Here is a 23,143-nt window from a genome sequence, read left to right on the forward strand (position 1 = left end):
TCAGGGCCAGATGCCCAGTTTGCAATCTGAATGTACAGTTGAAAGTTGTTAGCGCTAGGAAGAAATGAACTAGGTGCCGAGATAGAGCATAGGGGAGTCTAAAGAACTGATCTTTAAGCCGAGACGCAGAGCGTGGCTAGAGGCACCCCTGAAATCTGGAGACCCAGGGAAAACTACGTTCAGCCAGAGGCAGTGAGTTCAGCACTGCAATGTGGGAGACCTGGGTTCAATCACTGGGTTGGAAAGATCGCCTGGAGGAGGGCATGGCAACCCACTCCAATATTCGTGGCTGGAGAATCCCCATGGACAGAGGAGCCTGGCGGGCTACAGTCTGTCAGGTCCCAAAGAGTCGGACACAGCACACAGACTGAGTTTGAAATTTTTCCTGTAAGCAGTGGGAAACTTCTGAAGGTGTTGGAGCAGGTAAATAACATGGAATAGATGTAATAATGGAAGATTAATCAGGCAGCAGGGAGTGGAGTGATTGCAAATTGACTCTTAACGGCAGAAAACAATCTGAACAAGAGATAAAGTGTCTGAATAGAGTAATGGAAGGGAAAAAGAGGAGATGATTCCAAGACACTGGAATGTGATGGTTGGATGTTATGGTACAGGGTCTACAAGCAAATGCATTTTGTTACATGAAAGAAGCAAGACCCCAAAGGCTGTATACTGTCTGATTCCATTTGCATGACATTTTTGAAAAGTCACAAAGCTAGAGGGTAGAAAGAAAGATCAGGTGTTGCCAAGAGAGCCAGAAGACAATGATTGCTAAGGGGCTCCACAGGGAACCTCTAGGAGTTGTGGACAGTTCTGTAAGGTGCTGTGGTGGAGGCTACATGACTGTGGGTTTGTCAAAATCAGCACTGTGCATCAAGAAGACTGATCTTGACCTTAGGCGAATGAAAAGAAAGTCAACTGACATGCCTGGAAATGGAATGCAGACCTAAACAAAATGAGTCTAACTAGTACAGATGTATATCCAGTGGTTAAGACTCCAAGCTTCCAATGCAGGGGACACTGAGTTCGAAGTACTGAGATCCCATATGCTATGCTTCGCCTGCTTCCGCCCCCGCCCCCTTCCACCCCCGCCCCCAACCCCGCCCCTCCCCTCCAATGACCTCACTGAAGGAGTGAAGGGAAAAGATGTAACCTAACTAACTTTGAAAAGCAGTGTTTTGAATGGATACTGTCAGGAAATGACAAACTGTAAATAAACATTGTAGTTGATAAATTTGTTTTTACCAACCATAACCCTGTGGCACATGTTTAGTGTTCAAGACATTAGTGTGAACTTAATGATACAGAAATACAGGTTACTTTGTACACAAAAGACTAATGTACATACATATATTACCTAGCCTTGTCTAGTCAAAAGACCAAGAAGCAGTGACATCGCAGTGACAGGCATACCTAGCACTCAGATCTCAATAAGAGGAATCAGGGTTCCTTGAAGAATGACTGACTTTAGGACTTGTGCAGAGATAAGAAAAGGTAAACTTGAAAGAAGTGCCAGAAATTAAAGACATGCTAAGAAGAAAAAAGGATGGACCATGGTAAAAGGACACAGAAACTTAGAAATGTCAAAACTGGAATAATTTTAGCAACAAAATAAAGATACTATGAGTCCATAACCCAAGTAATAAAATGTCTGTGAGGCTATACTGATGTAAATAAATGATTGAATAAATGGAGAGAAGGAATAAAGTTTACATACAGAAGAATTCAAAATAATAAAGGTAAAAGTAAGTAGGAAAATAGTCACCATTAAAACACCACAATAATTGCCGCAGGCAAGATCCAGTGGAGAGTGTTAAAAAAAAATCAGTGGAAGATACACGGTATTTGCATGCTCTTAAAATGTATCATCCAAAATATTCATTAATTGCTGTGGAGATTTTATTGTATTATTGATTCAAATTCGTTAATACTCCCCACTCTAAGAAGTGGAGCTTAATTCCCCTCCTCTTCAGCTTGGGCTGAATTTAGTAACTTGCTTTTAATAAACAGAGTATAGAAATGGAAACACTAACATTACAGTGGAGACACCTGGCAAACCCTACCCTTAACCAAGCAATCAAGGTTACTAACACTAGTCATGTCGATATCATGCTTCCCCTAATGTGATGGGTTGAAAGGGTGCTTCTTTATGGTATTCTTCCCTCGAATCCGTAATATCAGTAGATTCATGTGAAGATGTCAGACCCACCCCCAATATGGGATATTCATTCTGCACAGTGCCAGTCTTGGTCATGAGAAACAAGTGAAAACTGATAAACTGTCACAGATTAGTGGAAATTAAAAGAAGACTCAATTAAATGCAAGGCATGGGCTTCCCAGGTGACTCAGTGGTAAACAATCTATCTGCCAAACAGGAAAGTAAAGTTCAGTCTCTGGGTCAGGAGGATCCCCTGGAGAAGGAAATGCAACCCATTCCAGTATTCGTGCCTGGAAAAATCCCATGGACAGAGGAACCTAGTGGGCCCCAGTCCATGGGGTCAAAAAAGAGACGAGTTAGCGATTGAACAACAACAACAAATTCTGGAATATTAATAGAAAAAGGATATTAGTGGAAAAACTATCAAAATCCAAATTTAGCATTATAGTAAGGTTGTTTCTTAGTTTTGGTTAATGCATCATGGTAAGTTGTTCACATTGGGGGAAACAGGGATATACTGTAACTTTCTGTGTGTCTTTTCCAACTCTTCTCTAAAGCTAAACATATCGAAATAGAAAGTTCCTGCATAGAGGAGCTGACAGATGCAGAAGCGGTTATGAAGGCTTCAGCCAAGTGGCTGGGACCGTGCAGTTACAAATGACCAAAGGAAACTAAGTCAGAGGCCATTCATTTTCCAGAGTGTTCTTTGGGACCCTACTGGTCCCTTGTGATGTTCCAGGAAAAAGTGGTTCAACCTGGTTGGAAAATCATGCTTACTTTAGCTTGTGCTTGGTGATTAATGGCTTAAATTAGCAAATTAAAAGACTCTTAAGAATCTGATTTTCCTTAAAGAAGCCTCATTAATTATTTTCATTTAAGTGTTTCCCAAATGCTTTTCACTCCAGAACCTTTTTTTGTGCACCTATTAATATTTTGAGAAATGTGTTATTCTTCAATGGACAATTCTTGTCTAGAAATATCTGGAATTGTCAGGGATCCCTAACATCTACCCTAGAGGGTCAGCTTTAGATATTTTGAAATGAGTTGAACATGCAATTTTGGAAGGTACAGAAATAGACAAATAACACAGAGTAACTTTTGTTCTTGATACATTCTGCTTTCAGGAGATTGGGCAGTGGAAGGGTTAGCTGTTATTTGCCCTGTGCACAGTGTGGTCTCAATCCAGAAATGACCTGCTAGCCAGATGCCTTTAAAGTGAAATATTCCGTATGTCAACAGTCTTATCTTGGAGGTCTTTGAAAATTTTCTGTTGCCTCTAAAAGAATAACAAACATTTAAAGTTGTTTTTTGTTTTAGCTACATTGGGTTACATAGGAAACTTTTAGATAATCTTTTGTATTATTTCATTAAATTTGAATGTGATTAAGTGTAATGTATTGTTTGTTCCTGGCTGGGGAAATGGTAATATTTTCAGTTTCTTGTCACAAAAATCCTCCCACTGTTGTAAGAAATGCAAACACTGACAGTTGTAGCCTGCTTAGTGAAAATAATGATTTATTTGTAACCTTTACTGTCATTATAATGTTGCCTCCAAAACATCACTCACTAGTCAAGATGTGTGTGTGTGTGTGTTCTTAGTTTCTGTATTGGTGCCTAATTTTACTTTTTCAATCTTAGAAATAGTGATTGTGTAGTTCCTGGACTCCTCATGGACACAGATAATTTGTCCTGCATCTGTGGTCAAGGAGTAAACGGGGCAGTGATGACTAAGGACCTTCATTGGATGAGAGCAGTTTAGTGATCATTTCTGGATTTTGTTTTTGTTTTCCAGAGTTGCTATAATGGAAGTCAAAGGGAAAAAAAAATTAACAGGTAAAGGTACAAAGACATCACAAGAAAAAAGCAAATTTCATAAAAACAATGGTAAGATACTCAAAACATGCTTCCCTTGTGGTTGTTTTGTCTCTTGGAGGGAGGGTTTGGTGGGATGAGAGGGGATGTAGCAGATTCCAATCTATTCATGGGTTAGAGTTAGGATTAAAATAGTGGACCAAGTGTCACTGTGTATGAGTGATTGATATGTTTACTGGCAAGCCAGATCTTCAGGATTTCTCATTGTGATGTCTTTACTGTTCCATCAGGTGTCAGTATTGCAAAACAGAAAAGTCAATGACTAATTTCCTAAGCAGTCTTTATGTTTTTTTTCTTTCAGCTAGAAATTTTGAGGTATAAACATTTTGAATTTGTCTGTATGATGTACTTTCTAAGTTCTAAATGTTCATTTTATTCTTAGACTCCTATTATATCGTTAACCCCCAAAATACACACACACACACGAAGACATAAATAATATCTCATCTTGTGATGTGTTCTTAAAACAGAAATACACCTAACTGACAGTAGTGGGTTATCTCTAGAATTATGAGCAGTTTTTACTATGTATTTCTATACTTCGTAGGTTTTCTATAATGAACCTATGTTATAATTTTATAATCAGAGGAAGTTTTTAAATTTTGTTGTAATTTTTTAAGGCCTTCTGTGCTCCATTTTGAGAGAAGGACAAAGTATGTTTCACTAAAAAATGTGTAATTTTCTGTAACAAATACAGCCCAGTGGATAAAAGATCCAGGCCCAGGATCATTGAACTAATAACTATTTATTATTGTCACTAGATTCAGGTTCTTCAAAGACATTCCCCAAAAAAGTTGTTAAGGAAGGTGGACCTAAAATCACATCTAAGAACTTTGAGAAAACTGCCACAAAACCTGGGAAAAAAGGTGTGAAGCAGTTCAAGAATAAGCAGCAAGGGGATAGAATACCAAAGAACAAATTCCAGCAGGCAAATAAATTCAACCAGAAGAGGAAATTCCAACCAGACAGTAAAAGTGATGGTAAGCACTGATTTCTTCAGCATGGTTTTTGCAGAAGCTTGCCCTACCTGATGTGAAGACCTGACTCATTTGAAAAGACCCTGATGCTGGGAAAGATTGAGGGCAGGAGGAGAAGGGGACGATAGAGGATGAGATGGTTGGATGGCATCACCGACTAATGGACATGAGTATGGGTAGGCTCTGGGAGTTGGTGACGGACAGGGAGGCCTGGCGTGCTGCAGTTCATGGGGTCGCAGAGAGTCAGACACGACTGAGCGACTGAACTGAACTGACCTGAAGTGCCCTGCCTGAACCATTGTGCACAGGGACTCTTGAAGTCTGTTAGAGGCCTCCTGTTCTTGTTCCATGACAGGCAGTATCTTGGGTGGAGATGGGAAGGTGGTAGATGTGATTAAATAAACAACAGAAAGCATCTTCTCCATTTTCCAGGGTTGCTACTGGTGTCTTTATTTTTACTTTCGAGAGTTGCTATTATTGTCTTCTTTATTTTTACAAAATTGTCCTCTAGTGCTTAGAATTCCTAGGCCCTTGCTAAATTCCCCTGGCTGTGGAGTTAGGCTAAGTTGTAATGGGCTTTATACATTGGACTCTCAATGAAGCATTCCTTTCTGTAGGCTAACATTAATGAACTCATTCATTTAGCAAACAAATACTTGAGTTTTCTGCCCACTGTCATCAAGAGACAGTGAAAAGAAATTAATAACCAGTGAGAGTACAAGCCCCAGGTAATCAGCATGGAAGCCAGCCTTAAATAACCAGTGTCCTGGTGAACAAGATACATGTAGATACTGCTCTCACAGAGCCCAGGCCATTGTAAGAGTATCAGCTTATCATATGGCTCAGACCTGGTAAACCGTTCCAGAGAAGGAATATAATACACGTCATAGATTTGACTTGAACTGGTGCAGGCTAGGTTGCTAACTGATTAGAAGTGCTGGCCTGGCTATTCTTTGTCAGTTGAAACAAACTACTACTCTCTTCATCATGATGATGTTCAAGGGGTGGTCTCTAACTCAGAGTGTTGCTGTCTGTTGTACAACCTGCCCTTGCTGTGCGTCTTGCTGACCTGCAGGTGCCTTCTGTGCAGCGTCAGGAGACTTTCTCTGCTGTCTTTCATTCCCTTTTTCTCCAGCATGCTGGAGCCTGACACTGCCCTTTTGCTGCCAACTGAGACCATTGCCAAGGGGCCTTCTTAGTCCAGTCCCTGAGCCCTGGTCCTTGCTCTCAGCTCTGCCCAAGGTTGCTTGCTGGAGGGACAGCAGCCTTGAGACAGAGACGTAGGGAGAGAGGAAAGGAGGGAAATTTTCATTATTTTTCATGAGGCCTGAAGGATTTTTTCATGCTCTAGCCCTTTTCTCTTTTCCCCTTTTCTTCCAGGCCTATCTACTCTTACCTTGCTTCTCTCATAGATCCTAATTCTTCCTTTCCACACTGGTATTCTTTTTTTTTAAATTTTCTTATTTTTGGCTGTGCTGGGTCTTTGCTGTGATGCGCAGGCTTCTCTTGTTGCAGCCCACGTTTGAGAGAGCATGAGCTATCCAGTTACAGCTCACAGGCTTAGTTGCCCAACAGCACGTGGGATTCTCTGACCAGGGATCGAACCTGCGTTCCCTTCATCAGAAGGAGGATTCTTAACCACTGGACCACCAGGGATGTCCCTACACTAGCTTTCTTGATACCTGCATTTTAAGTGCACACACATTCTCATTAAAGAGTGGCCCTCGTTCCTTTTGCTATAGGAGATAAGTTCCCCGCATCTCAAAGTGGAACTCTGATTTTCTCATTTTAATACCAGCAACTGAGGGGGACTGGATACTAGTCATTCCCAAAATTGGTTATATCTCCTGCAGCCCAACATGGCTTATGTCGAGGGTGCCCAGATATTTTCACAATTAAATGAACTGTGGATCGGTTACTATCCTCTGCTGTGTAGTACACGATGTCCTAATATTAATAGTGAATATGCCTCTGTTGCCTGTAATCTTCTGTTATTAGATTGGGAATAAGTAAGTGAGCAGTAAGGGGAGTAAAATACATTGTAGTATATGATATGCCATTAAAAATTACATTCTTGAGGAATATTTAGTTTCATGGAGGAATACTTAGAGTATAATGATGTTTAAGTAAAGACATCAAGGAAATTAATATAAAATATGTGTGGGGGGAAAAGACAAGAAGGAAATGAAATTTTAGTCTCTAGGTTTTAAGATTATAGGAGAATTTTGTTTTTTGAATATATTTTCTAATCAGAGAAGGGGCAATATCTAGAAATAACTAATTCTCCGAAGGGTTCTTTGCAGGGTACTCATGTAAATAATACCCATCTTATTAAGTTCTTTGTTTGGCCTCATTGGGATTTTTTTTTAATTCAATTAATAAGTTGCTTAGATTGTGAAGATAAAAAAAATAAGCAGTAGAAAGATACTTTTATAGCATGACCCTAATTGTAGAGAACTTAGAAATTTTCACTGTGCATTGTCATGAGTAACAGACAGCAGAGAATAAAGTTTCAGAGCCATATCTGGGTTTACATCCTGTCTCTGCCACTTAGGAGTTATGTGACCTTGGATAGGGAGCTTATCTGCCCAGTATCTTTCTTTCCCTGACATGAGAGGGAATAATAACAGTACCCACCTCACAGAGCTGTTGTAAAAATTACTTAATACGTAACAGCACTCAGAATAGTGAATTTGTGACTATTGTTTTTCCTATGTTAACTTGGACTAATTTCTGTTTTCATTGAGAACTGACTATACCTAATGTCCAATGATCTTTATGTTCTAAAGTAAAATTTTATTTTTACAATGGAAAAAGATGCTTAAAAATTTGTAATTGATTTTATAATCCTTTTAGTTTCCTTTTTTTTTCTTAATAGGTGTTCTATTAAGAATCAATTTGTTGAGTGAATGAACAGTTGGTGTCAACCAAATTTAAAATGTGTAAACTGCTCGGAAAATGAAATAAAGTTTAAGTTGATAGGGAATGATTTTCCCCCTTCTAGTTCCCACAATGAGTATTGATCTTGATTACTGATTGCCATAGGTACCAAATTTGCTCTGTGTTTATGGCACTGAGAATGTTAAGTGTAATTGAAAATAATTTCTGTAATGACTAGAGTCAGCAGCCAAGAAACCCAAATGGGATGAATTCAAAAAAAAGAAGAAAGAACTGAAGCAGAGCAGGCAACTCAGTGATAAAACCAACTATGACATCGTCATTCGGGCAAAGCAGATTTGGGAGATCTTAAGAAGGTAATGCTAGCTAATGACGTCTTTATTGAGCTCTTGGAGATGATGGAGGAGTAACAGTATACTTTGTAAATAGTGAGATGTCCTAAAATAAATCACATAGCACTTTGGTTATTTAGGGATTTTTCATAACACTCCCGGAGAAGGCACTGGCGACCCACTCCAGTACTCTTGCCTGGAAAATCCCAGGGACGGAGGAGCCTGGTGGGCTGCAGTCCATGGAGTCGCTAAGAGTCTGACACGACTGAGCGACTTCACTTTCACTTCTCACTTTCATGCATTGGAGAAGGAAATGGCAACCCACTCCAGTGTTCTTGCCTGGAGAATCCCAGGGACGGGAGGCTGCCATCTATGGGGTCACACAGAGTCGGACACAACTGATGTGACTTAGCAGCAGCAGCAGCAGCAGCAGCATAATACTCCAGGAAAGGCATCACTGTCTGGGTGTGTGCCCTTTACAGAAATGCGTGGAATCATTAGGATGGCATCAAGATCTGCTTAGGAAACTGTATGAGAGTTAAAATGGATTTGATGTCCTTCCTGAGAAATTTCTGAGAAAATGGAGGATAGTTCTTTTTGGCTAGCTTTTGAAATACTTGAGTATTTGGTATCTTGGACTTGTTTTATTATTTGCTTTGCTTTGAAGTTCTGGCTGTTAAGATTTAGATTGATACATGAAATTATACCTTGTGAGATGAGTTTCTGCCTTTGAGAAAATTACTTTTCTCTAGCTGCTCTGGAATAGTAATTTTAATGTCAAAGATTTGCTTTCTTCGAAGGGAAGATCATACTGAACTGCATGAACGTACACTGGTACGGTTTTTAGTTTTGTGTGTTTAAAATAATGTCTTTACTTAGGCTATGTTTCCTGACTCTTTTATAGAAAAGATTGTGACAAAGAGAAAAGAGTGAAGTTGATGAGTGATTTGCAGAAGTTGATTCAAGGAAAGATTAAAACTGTAAGTAGGGCGTACTCATAGTTGCAATTTTAAGAACTAAATTGACTCACTCTCAGTAAAGGGTAGTTGATTATTTATTACAGATGAAATTGTTTCTGTTTTTAATATATTTGGCTTCAGTTTTCAAATACCTTTTATAATCTCTGAAAAATTTAATAGAGACCTTACTGCTGGGAAATTACAAAAAGACTATCAAGTATTTGGCTGTTCATTTTAAAATAATTTATTTAAATCAGTGTGTTCTTGGCTCGGCTGTTAAAGAATCTGCCTGCAATGCGGGAGACCTGGGTTTGATTTCCTGGATTGGGAAGATCCCCTGGAGAAGGGAAAGGCTACCCACTCCAATATTCTGGCCTGGAGTATTCCCTGAACTTATAGTCCATGGCGTTGCCAAGAGTCAGACACAACTGAGTGACTTTCATTCACTCAATGTTCTCCTAAAGTTTTCTCAGGGAATTTATTTGTTCAACAGTGCTTTTTAGAATCTCTTACTGTGAACTCTGTAAGTTCTAAATGCTGGCTATTTTGAATGTGCAAAGCAAACATATTACTTTCTTCCTTGCTTTTATAAGCATTGTACAAAGGATCTTTAAAATATAGTAGATTTGGGAGTTTTAAAGTGATTTTCATTATTGCTCTTTAATCCTGTTTTATAGTAAACTTCTATTGACTCTTGTATATTTGGATAAATACTTAGTGATATTTGGGCTTCCCTGATAGCTCAGACGGTAAAGAATCCACCTGCCAACACAGGAGATGTGGTTTCAGTCCCAGGAGAAGGGAACAGCTACCCACTCCAGTATTCTTGCCTGGAGAATTCCACGGACGGAGGAACCTGATGGGCAACAGTCCATGGGGTTGCCAAGTTGGAGACAACTGAAAATGGCTAACACTTTTACACTTTTAGTGATAGTCACTTATAAGCCAACAGACTCAGTATCTTTGGAGACCCTGGGGGCCTGCCTTTGTCGTACCATGTACATAGGTCTAAACAAATGCTGTATTGAAATTTGAAGGACTGTTTTCCAATAGCAAGTTTCCAGCTGCTGCGTTCTTAAAGCCAGCAAGATCTTTTTAGGATAGAACTACTCATCTCTAACAGTAACCTCTTATGCTCAATTTATAAATCATGCACGCTTAAGATCCTTCTCATTTACCCTTAGGTTATTGTGACTACTGATGCCCATGGACTTGGGAGTTAATCTGTGCTTTTAGACAAGACAGCCCATTTATTCTTTACTGTGTGCCAGCAGCTTTGGTAACCAGTGCATACTTTGTATCCTTTAGCTTAGTCTTCATCCCTATTAGACATTTGATAGATTCAAGGGATTAGAACTTGTAAACAGTGTGCCTGAAGAACTATGGATGGAGGTCTATAATATTGTACAGGAGGCAGCGAACAAAACCATCCCAAAGAAAAAGAAAAGCAAGATGGCAAAGTGGTTATCTGAGGAGGCCTTACAAATAGCTAAAGAAAGAAGAGAAGCAAGAAGCAAGGGAGAAGGGGAATAGCATATCCAACTAAACGCAGATTTCCAAAAAACAGCACAGAGAGACAAGAAAGCCTTCTTCAATGAACTGTACGTGAAACTAGAAGAAAGCAACAGAAGAGGAAAGACTAGAGATCTCTTCAGGAAAACTGGAAATATCAAAGGAATATTTTACCCAAAGATGGGCACAATAAATGACAGAAACGGTAGAGACCTAGTAGACATTGAAGAGATCCAGAAGAGATGGAAAGAATACACAGAAGAACGGTACAAAAAAGATCTAAGAGAACCAGATTGCTCTGATGATGTGGTCAGTCACCCAGAGCCAGACAGTCTGGAGAGCAAAGTCAAGTGGGCCTTAGGAAGCACTGCTGTTAATAAAGCTAGTGGATATGATAGAATGCCAGTAAAACTATTCAAAACCCTAAAGGATGATGCCATCAAAGTGTTACATTCAATATGTCAGCAAATCTGAAATACCCAGCAGTGGCCACAGGACTGGAAAAGGTCAATCCTCATCCCAATTCCCAAGAGGAGTAATACTCAAGAATGTGCTAACATCAGATAGTTGCGCTCATCTCCCATGCTAGTAAGGTCATGCTTAAAATCTTGCATGCTAGGCTTCAGCATTATACGAACCAAGAATTTCCAGATGTCCAAGCAGGGTTTAGAAAAGGAAGAGGAATCAGAGAGAAAATTGCCCACATTTGCTGGATCATAGAGATCGGGAACTCCAGAAAAACATCTACCTCTGTTTCATTGACTACTCTGAAGCCTTTGACTATGTGGATTATAACGAACTGGAAAGCTCTTAAAGAGATGGGAATACCAGACCATCCTACCTGTCTCTTGAGAAATGTGTATGCCGTATGGAACAAGAAGCAAGTATGGAACAACTAATTGGTTCATGATTATGAAAGGAGTATGACAAGGCTGTCTGCTGTCACATCATGAGATGTGATATACGCTGAGCACATCATGAGAAATGGCAGGCTGGATGAGTTACAGGCTGGAATCAAGATAGGCGGGAGAAACATCAACAACCTCAGATATGTGGATGATACCACTCTAATGGCAGAAAGCGAGGAGAAGCTAAAGAGCCTCTTGATGAAGGTGAAGGAGGAGAGTGAAACAACTGGCTTAAAACTAAATATTAAAAAAACTAAGATCATGGCATCTGGCCCCATTACTGCATGGCAAATGGGGGGGGGCGGGGGCGGGTGGGCAGGGAGTGAAGAACAACAACAGCATCTGGGCTCAAAGAAATTCATTCCAGAGTCGTAAGGATAGCAAGTTTCTTAATTTCTCATAAACTTACTTTCATCTATAAATATCTAATAACACCAACTCACTTTTAACTCTACATCGGAAAAATAATTTAAACCACATACATTGGTTACATAGTAGGTAATCAATATATGCACAAAACAGCCTAATTTTAAAAAATAATAACTCGGTTTATTTATTTATTTATGGCTGCACTGGGTCTTCGTTGCTGCACCTGAGCTTTGTCTATTGGGACACACAGGGGCTACCCTAGTGGTGGTGCAAAGGCTTCTCATTGCAGTGACTTCCTTGTTGCAGAGCATGGGCTCTGGCACATGGGCTTCAGTAGTAGCAGCTCTCAGCTCTAGAACGCAGGCTCAGTAGTTGTCGCACACGGGCCTAGTTGTCCCACAGTGTGTGGGATCTTCCCAGACTGGGGATTGAACCCATGTCCCCTGCATTGGCAGGTGGATTCTTAACCACTGGACCACCAGGGAAATCTCAGAATGATTTTTTAAAATTATTTTAAAAAATTTATCAAAAATGGTCTATAGAGATCTCCCTTAAGCAAATTCTTCCACAACCTGTGACTTTGATGAAGATACACCTTTACCTTCAGATTTGTTAGAATTTAAAAATTAAAGACAGACTTAGCAACAGGTAATAAGCACTATTAAAATAGACTAGTATATAAAAAGTAATAGTGCATGACTGATTATCTGTGGTTATTGCTTTAGAAAATTAATCAGGAAGTCCATCAATGAGGATCTAATCCATCCAGTAGTTGTGAGGGGGTTAAGGTTGGAGAATCAGATTTGAAATACTTTTCTAGGAATATAACTGGATGTATATTCAGGAATTATAATGAAAATGTGAGAAATGGAGTGATTAGCTCATAATGTAATTGCGGTGTGTATCTGGATATAATTATTTATGTAGCAAGACTTTGGTTGCCAAAGCCAAACATTCCTAGATCATTTATATTAAAAAAAAAAAAAAATCTTAGCATAATAGAATTTTTGCCCTGGAAAATTCCTCTTTTAGGTAAAGTAACTGTCAGAGAAATGAGAAATACAGTATGTATAATCATTGTACAGATTTGGTTTGGTTTTAATTATAATGATAAAATCTTACAAAATAGTTAAATCCAGTCCTATCTCAATGCCATACAGTAGCCAGCAAAACCAGAGTGCCACTCTGAACAATTAAATAAAGAATTTTACTCCCAAGTAATGTAGATTTGATTAGCCGTGAAGACCCTTTTTTTTTTTTTTTCCTCCTCCCAAGGAGTTGTAAAAGAGGGAGCAACACAACATAAGTAATATGATAGAAACATACATTTTCAGGGAGATTTGTCTAAAGGCCCCAACTGTTTTCCTACAGATTGCATTTGCGCACGATTCAACTCGAGTGATCCAGTGTTACATTCAGTTTGGCAATGAAGAGCAAAGGAAACAGGCTTTTGAAGAATTGCGAGGTATTTCTTATATGTATTTTGTAATCATTGGTATAAAGTTGCTTGTTTTCTCTTGAACTACCCAAACACTGTGTTGAAAAAGAATTCTGTTGAGGACTAGCAGAGTGTCCTCAGCAGGACCTTTTCTGTTTTTGTGTGTTTTTGCCTGGGACAAATGGGGAGCGATTTGTTTGCGTTCCCAGGATTGTGCGTTCAGTTCTCTCCTTGTTTCTGGAGGTTACCCAATCATTGTAATGTATTTTGTTTTTCAGGTGATTTGGTTGAGTTAAGTAAAGCTAAATATTCCAGAAATATTGTTAAGAAGTTTCTCATGTATGGGTGAGTTGTTTTATTTATAAAATATTTTAATTAGTTTTTTAAGATTTGGATAACGTATTGTGTGCAAATGTTTCTTAAAAATCTGTGACCATAATAGTAGCCTTAAGCAGATGCTGGTAATGTTTGCAAGGAATATGGTCTTAAGAAACAGTTATTGAAAAAAATGTAAAAGGTAGTATTGCCTTCATTGACCTTACAAGTATATCTTGCAGTCCTGGAAAAAGAGAAATGGTTATAATGAACTTGTAATTAGTCACAAGTTATTTAGAGGTTGGAGTGGTGTGAGGGGTAGGTGAGTAGACCAAACCAGGGTGAATGGGTTAGGAAATGTCAAGATAGGAGGATTTCCTAAACCAGGTGGGATTAATACTCATCTTGCCCTCCCAAGTATAATAAAGTGCCAAAATGTGCTAACCAACAACAAACAGGACAGCTGGCAAATTCCTAAAAACTGTATTCCTGACTGGAATTATTGGCCTCTTGATTATTTTAGGATAGAATAGAAATACTTGTGATTAAGTCCTGTTTTAAAAGAGAATCCTGGAATATGTTTTATTCATATTATCCTGCACTTTGACTTTTACCTTCTCCTTTTCTCCTTCTACCCAACTTCTTTCAAGCTAAACAGTTTCCTGATGGGAACTGACATTTATGGAGCACTTACTATGTGCTGCTTACAGTTCTCAGTGTGCCTTAACTCATTTATCCTCACAGTAACCTTATTCTTTCCATTTTATGACTGAAGAAGCTGAAGCACAGAGCAGTTAAATATCTTGCTCAGGCAGTCTGAGCTGGTCAGCAGAGCCAGGTTTCAAACCTAGGCAGCCTGCCCCTCAAGTCACAGAAAATTTGCTGGTGGTCCAGTGGTTAGGATTCCATGTTTTCACTTCTGAGGGCCTGGGTTCAATCCCTGGTTGGAGAACTAAGATTCCCATAAGCTGCACAGCATGGCCAAAAAGAGGAAAAAAGGCAAGGAAATACAAGGTGGAAATACAGGGCGATTTGGTTTTCCTTCTCACAGCATTTCTCTGGGGTAGTCGCTCCCACACACACACAATGATGAGAGGTCTCAGAAGTGTGTGTATTTTGTCACCACCCAGCTTTCTCCTTGTATCACTTACTTTTCCTGTGGTCACTTCGGATTTAGGAGTAAAGCACAGATCGCAGAGATAATACGAAGCTTTAAGGGCCACGTGAGGAAGCTCCTGCGGCACGCGGAAGCGTCCGCCATTGTGGAGTACGCTTACAATGACAAAGCCATCCTGGAGCAGAGGAACATGCTGACGGAGGAACTCTATGGGAACACGTTCCAGCTTTACAAGGTGATGCTTCAAGACAGTTTTTTCCTCGAGATTTACTTTTCCTTTGTGCTGTTCCTTACCTTCCAGTGCCCTATATTCAGAATGTATTTTTCCTTTGGTTGTTCTTTTAAGAGACTGTCTCCTAGCTTTTATCCTCTTGGAGTATTTTGTCTCTGGTGTATTGAGCAAGGGATCATATTTAAATTTCTCTTTCCCTGAGCGCGATCTTTAAATCCCCTATAAATTAAAACTGCTTGCGTTACTCCTTTGCAAGTACTCTTGTGTACTGCTTCAATACTTCTGTTGCTACAGTAGTCAGATAGACCTAGGAAGATTCTTGATGGAGCTTTGTAAACACTCGCTAACCAGCCCTGGTTGAAGGGCATCGAGCTCCCTGTTGGCTGTGGATGACCCTTCTCTGGGTCCTACGTGGAGAGGACGCAGAGTGGAGAGACCCAACCCTGGGTGTACTACAAGGCTAGTAGTGGGACAAGGACAGTTAAGGGATCTAGTTCAGACCTTAGACACAAGTACACACATTTATCTCAAGGGAGATGGATTGGTTCCTGGGTTTCTTCTGCTAGTCAGGTTCCGCTCCTGGCTTGAACTTAGTGCTCCTTTGTCACAGTCACTCTAGGAATGTCCAGCTAATCACAGAACACATGGTGGCAAGACTTTGTTAACTGACTACTTGGTCTTGTGAATAGGCACTTGTTAAGTGCTTGGCAGGTCTTTAATGGCTAGCTTTTGATTTGGTTGGATATTTAGCCTGAAAGTACAATGGTGTACATCAAATGAGAATTAGATAATCAGGAATTACTCTGAGTATATCCACAGAGGTGCTTTTATTATGTAAATATGGGAAATCTAAAAATTTACGTTTATGTAAAATGACTCTAATTGATTTTCTTTGGTCTAAAGTTGGAGAAACCTGATCAAATTTAGAGGGGCTTGATTTTTCTTCTGTTGCAGTCAGCAGATCACCCAACTCTGGACAAAGTATTAGAGGTACAGCCAGAAAAATTAGAGCTTATCATGGATGAAATGAAACAGATTCTAACTCCAATGGCCCAAAAGTAAGAAAACTTTTTTTGTGTTTTATTAACAAATAGCATTTGAAAGGGGAAAGTTTTATGTAGGCTTTGCATAGGAAAGGTGAATAGTTTGCCAGTTATGGTCTACTATATAAATTGGATTGTGAGACTTAAAAGTCCATGTATGTGGCCTACTTGGCATTAGGGCGTTGCTCTGAAACCAGACTTCCTGGGTTGTGAATCCTGGTGCTTTCCTCAATTACTGACTCTGTGCCCTTGGGCAACTTAACTTCTCTGTGCCTCAGTTTCCCTATCCATATAATTGTAATAATAGTATTTATTTCATGGAGTTTTATGAAAATTAAATGAGTTACTATTTCTAAAGCGCTCAGAACAGTGCTTTGCCATTAAAAGCAGCTTATTTTTGCCTTCTACTTGGATATTCCATGTGAACTTAAATTTGGTGCCTGATCATTAACCTACACTGTACATCTGAATTCATCATGTGTCACGCTAGGAGGCTTGGATCAGTTAGGTGTTGTTGCAATTGCTGGCTCAGGCGGTAAAGCGTCTGTCTACAATACGGGAGACCTGGGTTCTATCCCTGGGTCAGGAAGATCCCCTGGAGAAGGAAATGGCAATCCACTCCAGTACTATTACCTGGAAAATCCCATGGACAGAGAGCCTGGTAGGCTACAGTCCATGGGGTCAAAAAGAGTCGGACACGACTGAGCGACTTCACTTTTACTTTGATCTGTTTAAGTTTTAATTGTGGAAATGTTTTTGTTAAACAGATACATTATAAAGGAGGCATGACAAAAAGAAAATAGCCATTAAAATGTAGTCCACATGTGGATTTCTAATCACGTGTCCATTGTTGGGTTAAAGAAAGTTAATGGCTTTATTGAAGAAAATTGAGTGTGTTTTGAATAATGATTTCATATTTGCTGTTTAGGTACTAGAAATTTGTATTCTGGTCTTGGTGTAGATGGCACTAATATTTTTATAGGTCTGAAAGTTTTTTTTCAAGTCTTGGTGTTGCTGAAGATAATCTTTTTATGACAAATGACATTTGCTAAAACCATTTCAGTTGTTTTGATTATCTTAGGACAACCAAAGTTACCTATCTCTGTATTATTATACTACCATTTCTGACCGTTTTTTTTTTTCTGTTTTCAGAGAAGCTGTGATTAAGCACTCACTGGTACATAAAGTATTTTTGGACTTTTTCACCTATGCACCCCCGAAGCTAAGATCAGTAAGTTCTTGGTTTTAGTTTTTAAACTGAAACATTGAGTGCTGTGTAAAAATGTGAAATACTTCTTTCATGTATATTGGTTTTTGAAATTTTTAAAGAATTGTTTCCTTATTTAGAAAAGATAATGCTCTCTACTTCCTTTGAAGAAGTCTGCTTCTTCCATTTAGACTTTTTTAGTCTATGGAATTTAGACTAAATTCCATTTAGACTTTTGCTAGAAAGACAGTAGACCTGACCATAGTTTTATCAGTTCTATTGAATTTTCATATTTTAATTACAGTCTGGAGAGTATACTCTAGCTTAACATAATCAGAAAATTAACTAACACATGGAGGAATATTCAGCATTCAAGGAGTTTGAAATTCACCTTTATTGATACCAAAAAAAATGAAAAAGAAATTATATTGGTGTTAAAAGGTGACTGGAGGATACTTAGGTAAAACTAAATGGAGCGTGAAAGACTGGACCTTATATGAGAGTGAAGGTAAATTGCACTGCCCTTCAAGTCAATGATGGGAGTATAGATGAGAATTCATTTAGTCCCTTGAATTTTGCTTGCTTCATCATACTGTGAATTCATTGTCCATTTGTTCTCATTCTAATAATAAGCAATAACCAAATAGTGAGATTCACTTTTTTTTTTTTTACAAATATGCCAGAGTGAACATTCATAGGAATTTTGACCCTCTCAAAATTGACATGCAAAATAGTTTTCCAAGTGTAGCCACCTATCTAAGCACGTAGTTTAGTGAATGTAGCAGCTGCTGCTTCTCTTTGGAAGGATCGCTCTCGTTTCCGGCACAGTATCTCATAGTTCTGGATTTTCTGAGGCAGGACTTTATTTTCAGAACTGAGAAAATGATCATTTTAATATATTCCATAAAGTGTTTATCTTTAGTGTTGAATGTGTTTTAGTAATAGCCAAAAAATCATTGGGAACTTAGTGTGAATATAAAGTAAACAGACAAATCTTTGTGGGCCCTGGGGCATTTTCAATAGATTTAAAAAAAAAAAGAAAACCTTTGGAGATGAAAGAAGCATGATTGGAATATATGTGTAACTTCCCAACTGGATAGCTTTGAAGAGATTCATAAGTTTAGATATGTAAGCTGAAAGCTGTACTCTTGATAAGGGTTGTAAGATAGTTACAAGTGGAATTTTTTGTTCCTTATTGATAAAAATAGGCTACTTTTCTCCTTCCTGGCAGGAGACTTTGTATTTACTTAATATAAATTTTAAAAATTGGGAATGGATTAAACTGGCCCTGCAGCTATTAGTTGGCAGAACTCATCTTGTCCTATATGCTTGTCTTCCAAATATAATTACAAAATATATGTATACATTGAAAGCAGAGAATAAAGACTAAAAATAGCTAAAATTACCTCATAATACTTTAATGACTGGGTTTTACTAAAAGGTAATTAATGACTGGGTTTTACTAAAAGGTCAGTTCATTTCAGTTCAGTTCAGTTGCTCAGTCGTGTCCGACTCTTTGCAACCCCATGAATCGCAGCACACCAGGCCTCCCTGTCCATCACAAACTCCCGGAGTTCACTCAGACTCACGTCCATCGAGTCAGTGATGCCATCCAGCCATCTCATCCTCTGTCGTCCCCTTCTCCTCCTGCCCCCAATCCCTCCCAGATCAGGGTCTTTTCCAATGAGTCAACTCTTCGCATGAGGTGGCCAAAGTATTGGAGTTTCAGCTTTAGCATCATTCCTTCCAAAGAACACCCAGGGCTGATTTCCTTCAAAATGGACTGGTTGGATCTCCTTGCAGTCCAAGGGACTCTCAAGAGTTTTCTACAACACCACAGTTCAAAAGCATCAATTCTTCGGCACTCAGCTTTCTTCACAGTCCAACTCTCACATCCATACATGACCACTGGAAAAACCATAGCCTTGACTAGACGGACCTTTGTTGGCAAAGTAATATCTCTGCTTTTCAATATGCTATCTAGGTTGGTCATAACTTTCCTTCCAAGGAGTAAGCGTCTTTTAATTTCATGGCTGCAATCATCATCTGCAGTGATTTTGGGGCCTAGAAGAATAAACTCAGCCACTATTTCCACTGTTTCCCCATCTATTTAAGTGAAGGCCTAGTCTAAATGTCAATATAGAGATTAATTTTTCTTAAGAGAACTGTTACTTAAGTGTCTTGATGGTGAATTATTAATGTGATTTCCAGAGGTAATCCATTGATAAACTAAAAAAAGAAAAATGTTTTCAGACAAAATTATTATTTTGACTTTTTTGGAAGAACGTTTTATTTATCTGGCTTTTTAAGTTAAAAGCTCTCTTCTTATACCACAGCCAATTCTTAGATTTCTTTTTTCTTGAAAAGTCATCGAGAATATACTATACATATACAGTTAACCCTTGAACAGTATGGGAGTTAGGGGTACTGACACTCCTGTCCTCTGTCCTCTGTCCTCAGTCAGAAACCCACCTGTAATCATCCCTGCCCTATCAGGGATGGGGATTTACCCAACTGCAGATGGTATAGTGCTGTAGTACATATTAGTGACAAAAATTCATGTGTAAGTGAACCTTCTTCAAATCACACTCAGGGGTCCACTGTATACATACTTTTCTGAATAGACTTTGATGAAACTTAGGTATTTTAATAGAAATTGCCTGTGGGCAACGTTTACTGCTTTTGATAGAAAAAGAATGTTTCTAGGAAGCAGTTATATGTATGCATGCCTGTCTACAAAATTAAAAATTAAGTTGTTTGCTACCTATATTCTCTGCCTTTCATTCTCTGTGCATTATTGCTCCTCACTAGATAGACTGTGAAAAGCAAAAAGAAAGAGTAAACCAAAGCCCTGACTGCATTTATTCCCCAGGAAATGATTGAAGCCATCCGAGAAGCAGTGGTGTACCTGGCACACACGCACGATGGCGCCAGAGTGGCCATGCACTGCCTCTGGCATGGCACGCCCAAGGTAAGGGTCAGTCAGGGATTGCATTTTCAGTCTCCTTGGGGTCTTGCCCTGTTGTGCACAGTATCATCTTTGCAAAGTTGTACCTTAAGGCCTCGCAGAAACTGGCTCCTCTTTGAGCCTCTTGTTTCTTCTCTGCTGGAGTCTTCAAGTTTGAAGACCCTGTGTTGTCATTGTATGGGAAGGGATCTGTCAAGGAGATAAACACGGTATTTGTTGTTTAGTTGCTAAGTCGCATCCGATTCTTTTGTGACCCAGTGGATTATAGCTCGCCAGGCTTCTCTGTCCAAGGGATTCTCTAGGCAAGAATACTGGAGTGAGTTGCCATTTCTTTCTCCGGGGGATCTTCCCGAACAGGGATTTGAACCTGTGTCTCCTGCGTTGCAGGCAGTTTCTTTACCACTGAGCCATCAGGGAAGCCCAAACAATGTTTATGTTCGGGTTTTTAAAAGTTTTGGTACCTGTCAGTTTCTTTGATTCCTTATTTAATGGTCTTAGTGCTGGGAAGGAAGAGGAAAGAAAAGAAAATGTACAGCCATGCATTGCTCCTCTGGGTCGTAAGTACTTTGAGGTAAATGCTACAGATCCATATTAATTATAGAAGCTAAATAGAAATGATCCTCATTTCCTTAATTGGTATATTCTCCTTTAAAGGACAATTGTACTTTGTCCAGTTCTTAATACAAATTTAATTTCTATTCAATAAATAATGTATTGAATGCCATCTGTATGCTTGACTTTTATGCATTTGAAGACAGCTCAGATATTGGAAGAGGGATCTCGGTTTTTAGTATGAAGGAAGATAGTTTTACCAGGCTTGCCTTGCAGCTGATAATTTCATGCTTCCATATTTATGTCTCAATGGAATGTCACAAAGAAGTCTAAGATTATAGTAGCTCTGAGAGGAATTCTTATAGTATATTGCATTTTTTTGTTCTGGCTAAATAACTGTTTTCACTAATGAAAAGTATGCCACTCTAGTGGAAGTTTAGGATTATATAAAATTTCTAACTACGAAATACCTTAATCTGTAGCTATCTATAACTAAATCTGTAACTGTAAGTTCATTGAGACAATTTTTCTTTTTTAAGGACAGAAAAGTGATTGTGAAAACAATGAAGACTTATATTGAAAAGGTGGCTAATGTAAGTATAAAAACTGCATATTTCTTTTAATACTTTTTAACAGTAAATGCATTTGTGTCTATTATAGGAAATTAGAAAATTATCAAGAAAATTACTTGTTATTTTATTTCATTATAATCTAAATATATGCATATACATGTATTTTTACATATTATTAAATTTATACAAAATGAGTTTGTTTTTCATTTGACATTGTACTTTGGCAGTTTTCCATTTTTATTAGATAATTTTGAAGACCTTAATATTTAGTCTTTAGGGAAACTGCACTTCAGAAACTTGTTACCCGTTTTCATTATCATCAAAAACATAACAGAAAGTGAAACTTGTCTCTCTTTTTTCTTCAATTAAATCTTTAGTGTGGTCAAAGAAAATTTTAGTTCTAAGTTTTATAATTCTTTGAAATTTTTTTTTTTTAATTCTTTGAAATCTTTTGGAGATGTTTTAACAGCTTTTCAAATGAAATTAGAGGATATAAAATGTGTTTCTTCTGAGGAAATAATTACCTCAAAAAATAATATCTCTGTATTTAAATAAACTAGATCATTTTCCATAGTAATTCTAAAATGTATGTAGTAATAAGCATTAATTTTCAATTTTTGAATTATTTTTTATATTATGTTTTATAGCTTCTAATTTGCAGGTGAACTAAAAATGAGTGATATCAACAACTTTTCCCTGTAAAAAATTCCAGTAAGCACTATTGGCATCTAATGAATACTTGATATAGTAAATGATAATTCAAACTCAGATAAGTTAGAGCTCTGAGATTATATACATACCTGTCATCTTCTGTAGGGTTCTAGACTAGGAAGAGAGTATAAAACCACTGAGAAGGCAGCCAACTTGCTTGGAACAAAATGGAGTAAGAGATTCTCTAATGAGTTGTTTTCAAAGTATGAGAAATTTTTATGATTCATCATTAAGTCTTTTTGTATAGCATTTTAATTTGAATATTTTGATTTAGAAATGAATAAAAATAGAATGTTACTGGAAAGTTCCCTGATTTGGGAGGGGTGGATAAATTAGGAGTTTGGGATAACATATACACACTACTATATAGAGAGTGAATAATCGACAAAGATCTACTGTGAAGCACAGAGAACTCCATGTATATATATAACTGAATCACTTTGCTCTACAGCTGAAACTAACACAACATTGTAAATCACTTGTACTCCAATATAAAATAAAAATTTAAAAATAAAATGACATCAAAAGAGAAAGTTATGAAAGGTATTAATAGTAAAAGTCTTCAGTAATAAAGTTAGACTGTTTTCCAATTTTGTTATATCAACAATAATTTTTCTTTGGAGAACCAAATCCCCACAAGGCGTTACAAAGTTAACAAATTAGCAATGCAGTGCCTGTTTTATCTTAAGGAGTTGCTTCTAAGGAGGTGAGATAAACTAATACTGTCCATGGGTTTGGTCTCTGGGGTATTTGGAAGTGTTTAATTTCCATATATTAGGATATACTCTGTATTATTTCAGTCTTTTAAAATTTATGACTTATTTTATGGCCCAGCATATGGTCTATCTTAATGTCTTGAAAAGAATGTGTGGCTGTAGTCCTCTATAAATGTCAGTTAGATCAAAATGATTGGTAGTGTTTTCAGATCATGGATGTTTTTACTGACTTATTTATCACTGTCCACTTCTGTCAGTTGCTGAGGAAGTGTCGTAAAACTTATAGC

The 23,143-nt window shown here is 38.2% G+C and overlaps 1 protein-coding gene across 4 annotated transcripts in view; it reads left to right on the forward strand.

Annotated features, from left to right (window-relative positions):
- The window catches only part of PUM3 (pumilio RNA binding family member 3), a 141,912-nt gene that overhangs the window by 100,443 nt on the left and 18,326 nt on the right, over positions 1-23,143 (forward strand). For 3 of the 4 annotated variants that reach the window (XM_055578197.1, XM_055578199.1, XM_055578198.1), the window contains 11 exons: positions 3,951-4,042; positions 4,792-5,010; positions 8,126-8,261; positions 9,142-9,217; positions 13,357-13,450; positions 13,702-13,768; positions 14,916-15,090; positions 16,042-16,145; positions 17,283-17,361; positions 20,210-20,308; positions 21,397-21,450. In XM_055578197.1, coding sequence (XP_055434172.1) covers positions 3,961-4,042; positions 4,792-5,010; positions 8,126-8,261; positions 9,142-9,217; positions 13,357-13,450; positions 13,702-13,768; positions 14,916-15,090; positions 16,042-16,145; positions 17,283-17,361; positions 20,210-20,308; positions 21,397-21,450 — 1,185 coding nt within the window. In that variant the 5' untranslated portion in view covers positions 3,951-3,960. The remainder of the gene's footprint in view (positions 1-3,950; positions 4,043-4,791; positions 5,011-8,125; positions 8,262-9,141; positions 9,218-13,356; positions 13,451-13,701; positions 13,769-14,915; positions 15,091-16,041; positions 16,146-17,282; positions 17,362-20,209; positions 20,309-21,396; positions 21,451-23,143) is intronic. The other variant, XM_055578200.1, reaches the window with a different exon arrangement.

This window comes from Bubalus kerabau, chromosome 4 (genome assembly GCF_029407905.1).
Source record: "Bubalus kerabau isolate K-KA32 ecotype Philippines breed swamp buffalo chromosome 4, PCC_UOA_SB_1v2, whole genome shotgun sequence".
Taxonomy (NCBI): Eukaryota; Metazoa; Chordata; class Mammalia; order Artiodactyla; family Bovidae; genus Bubalus; species Bubalus kerabau.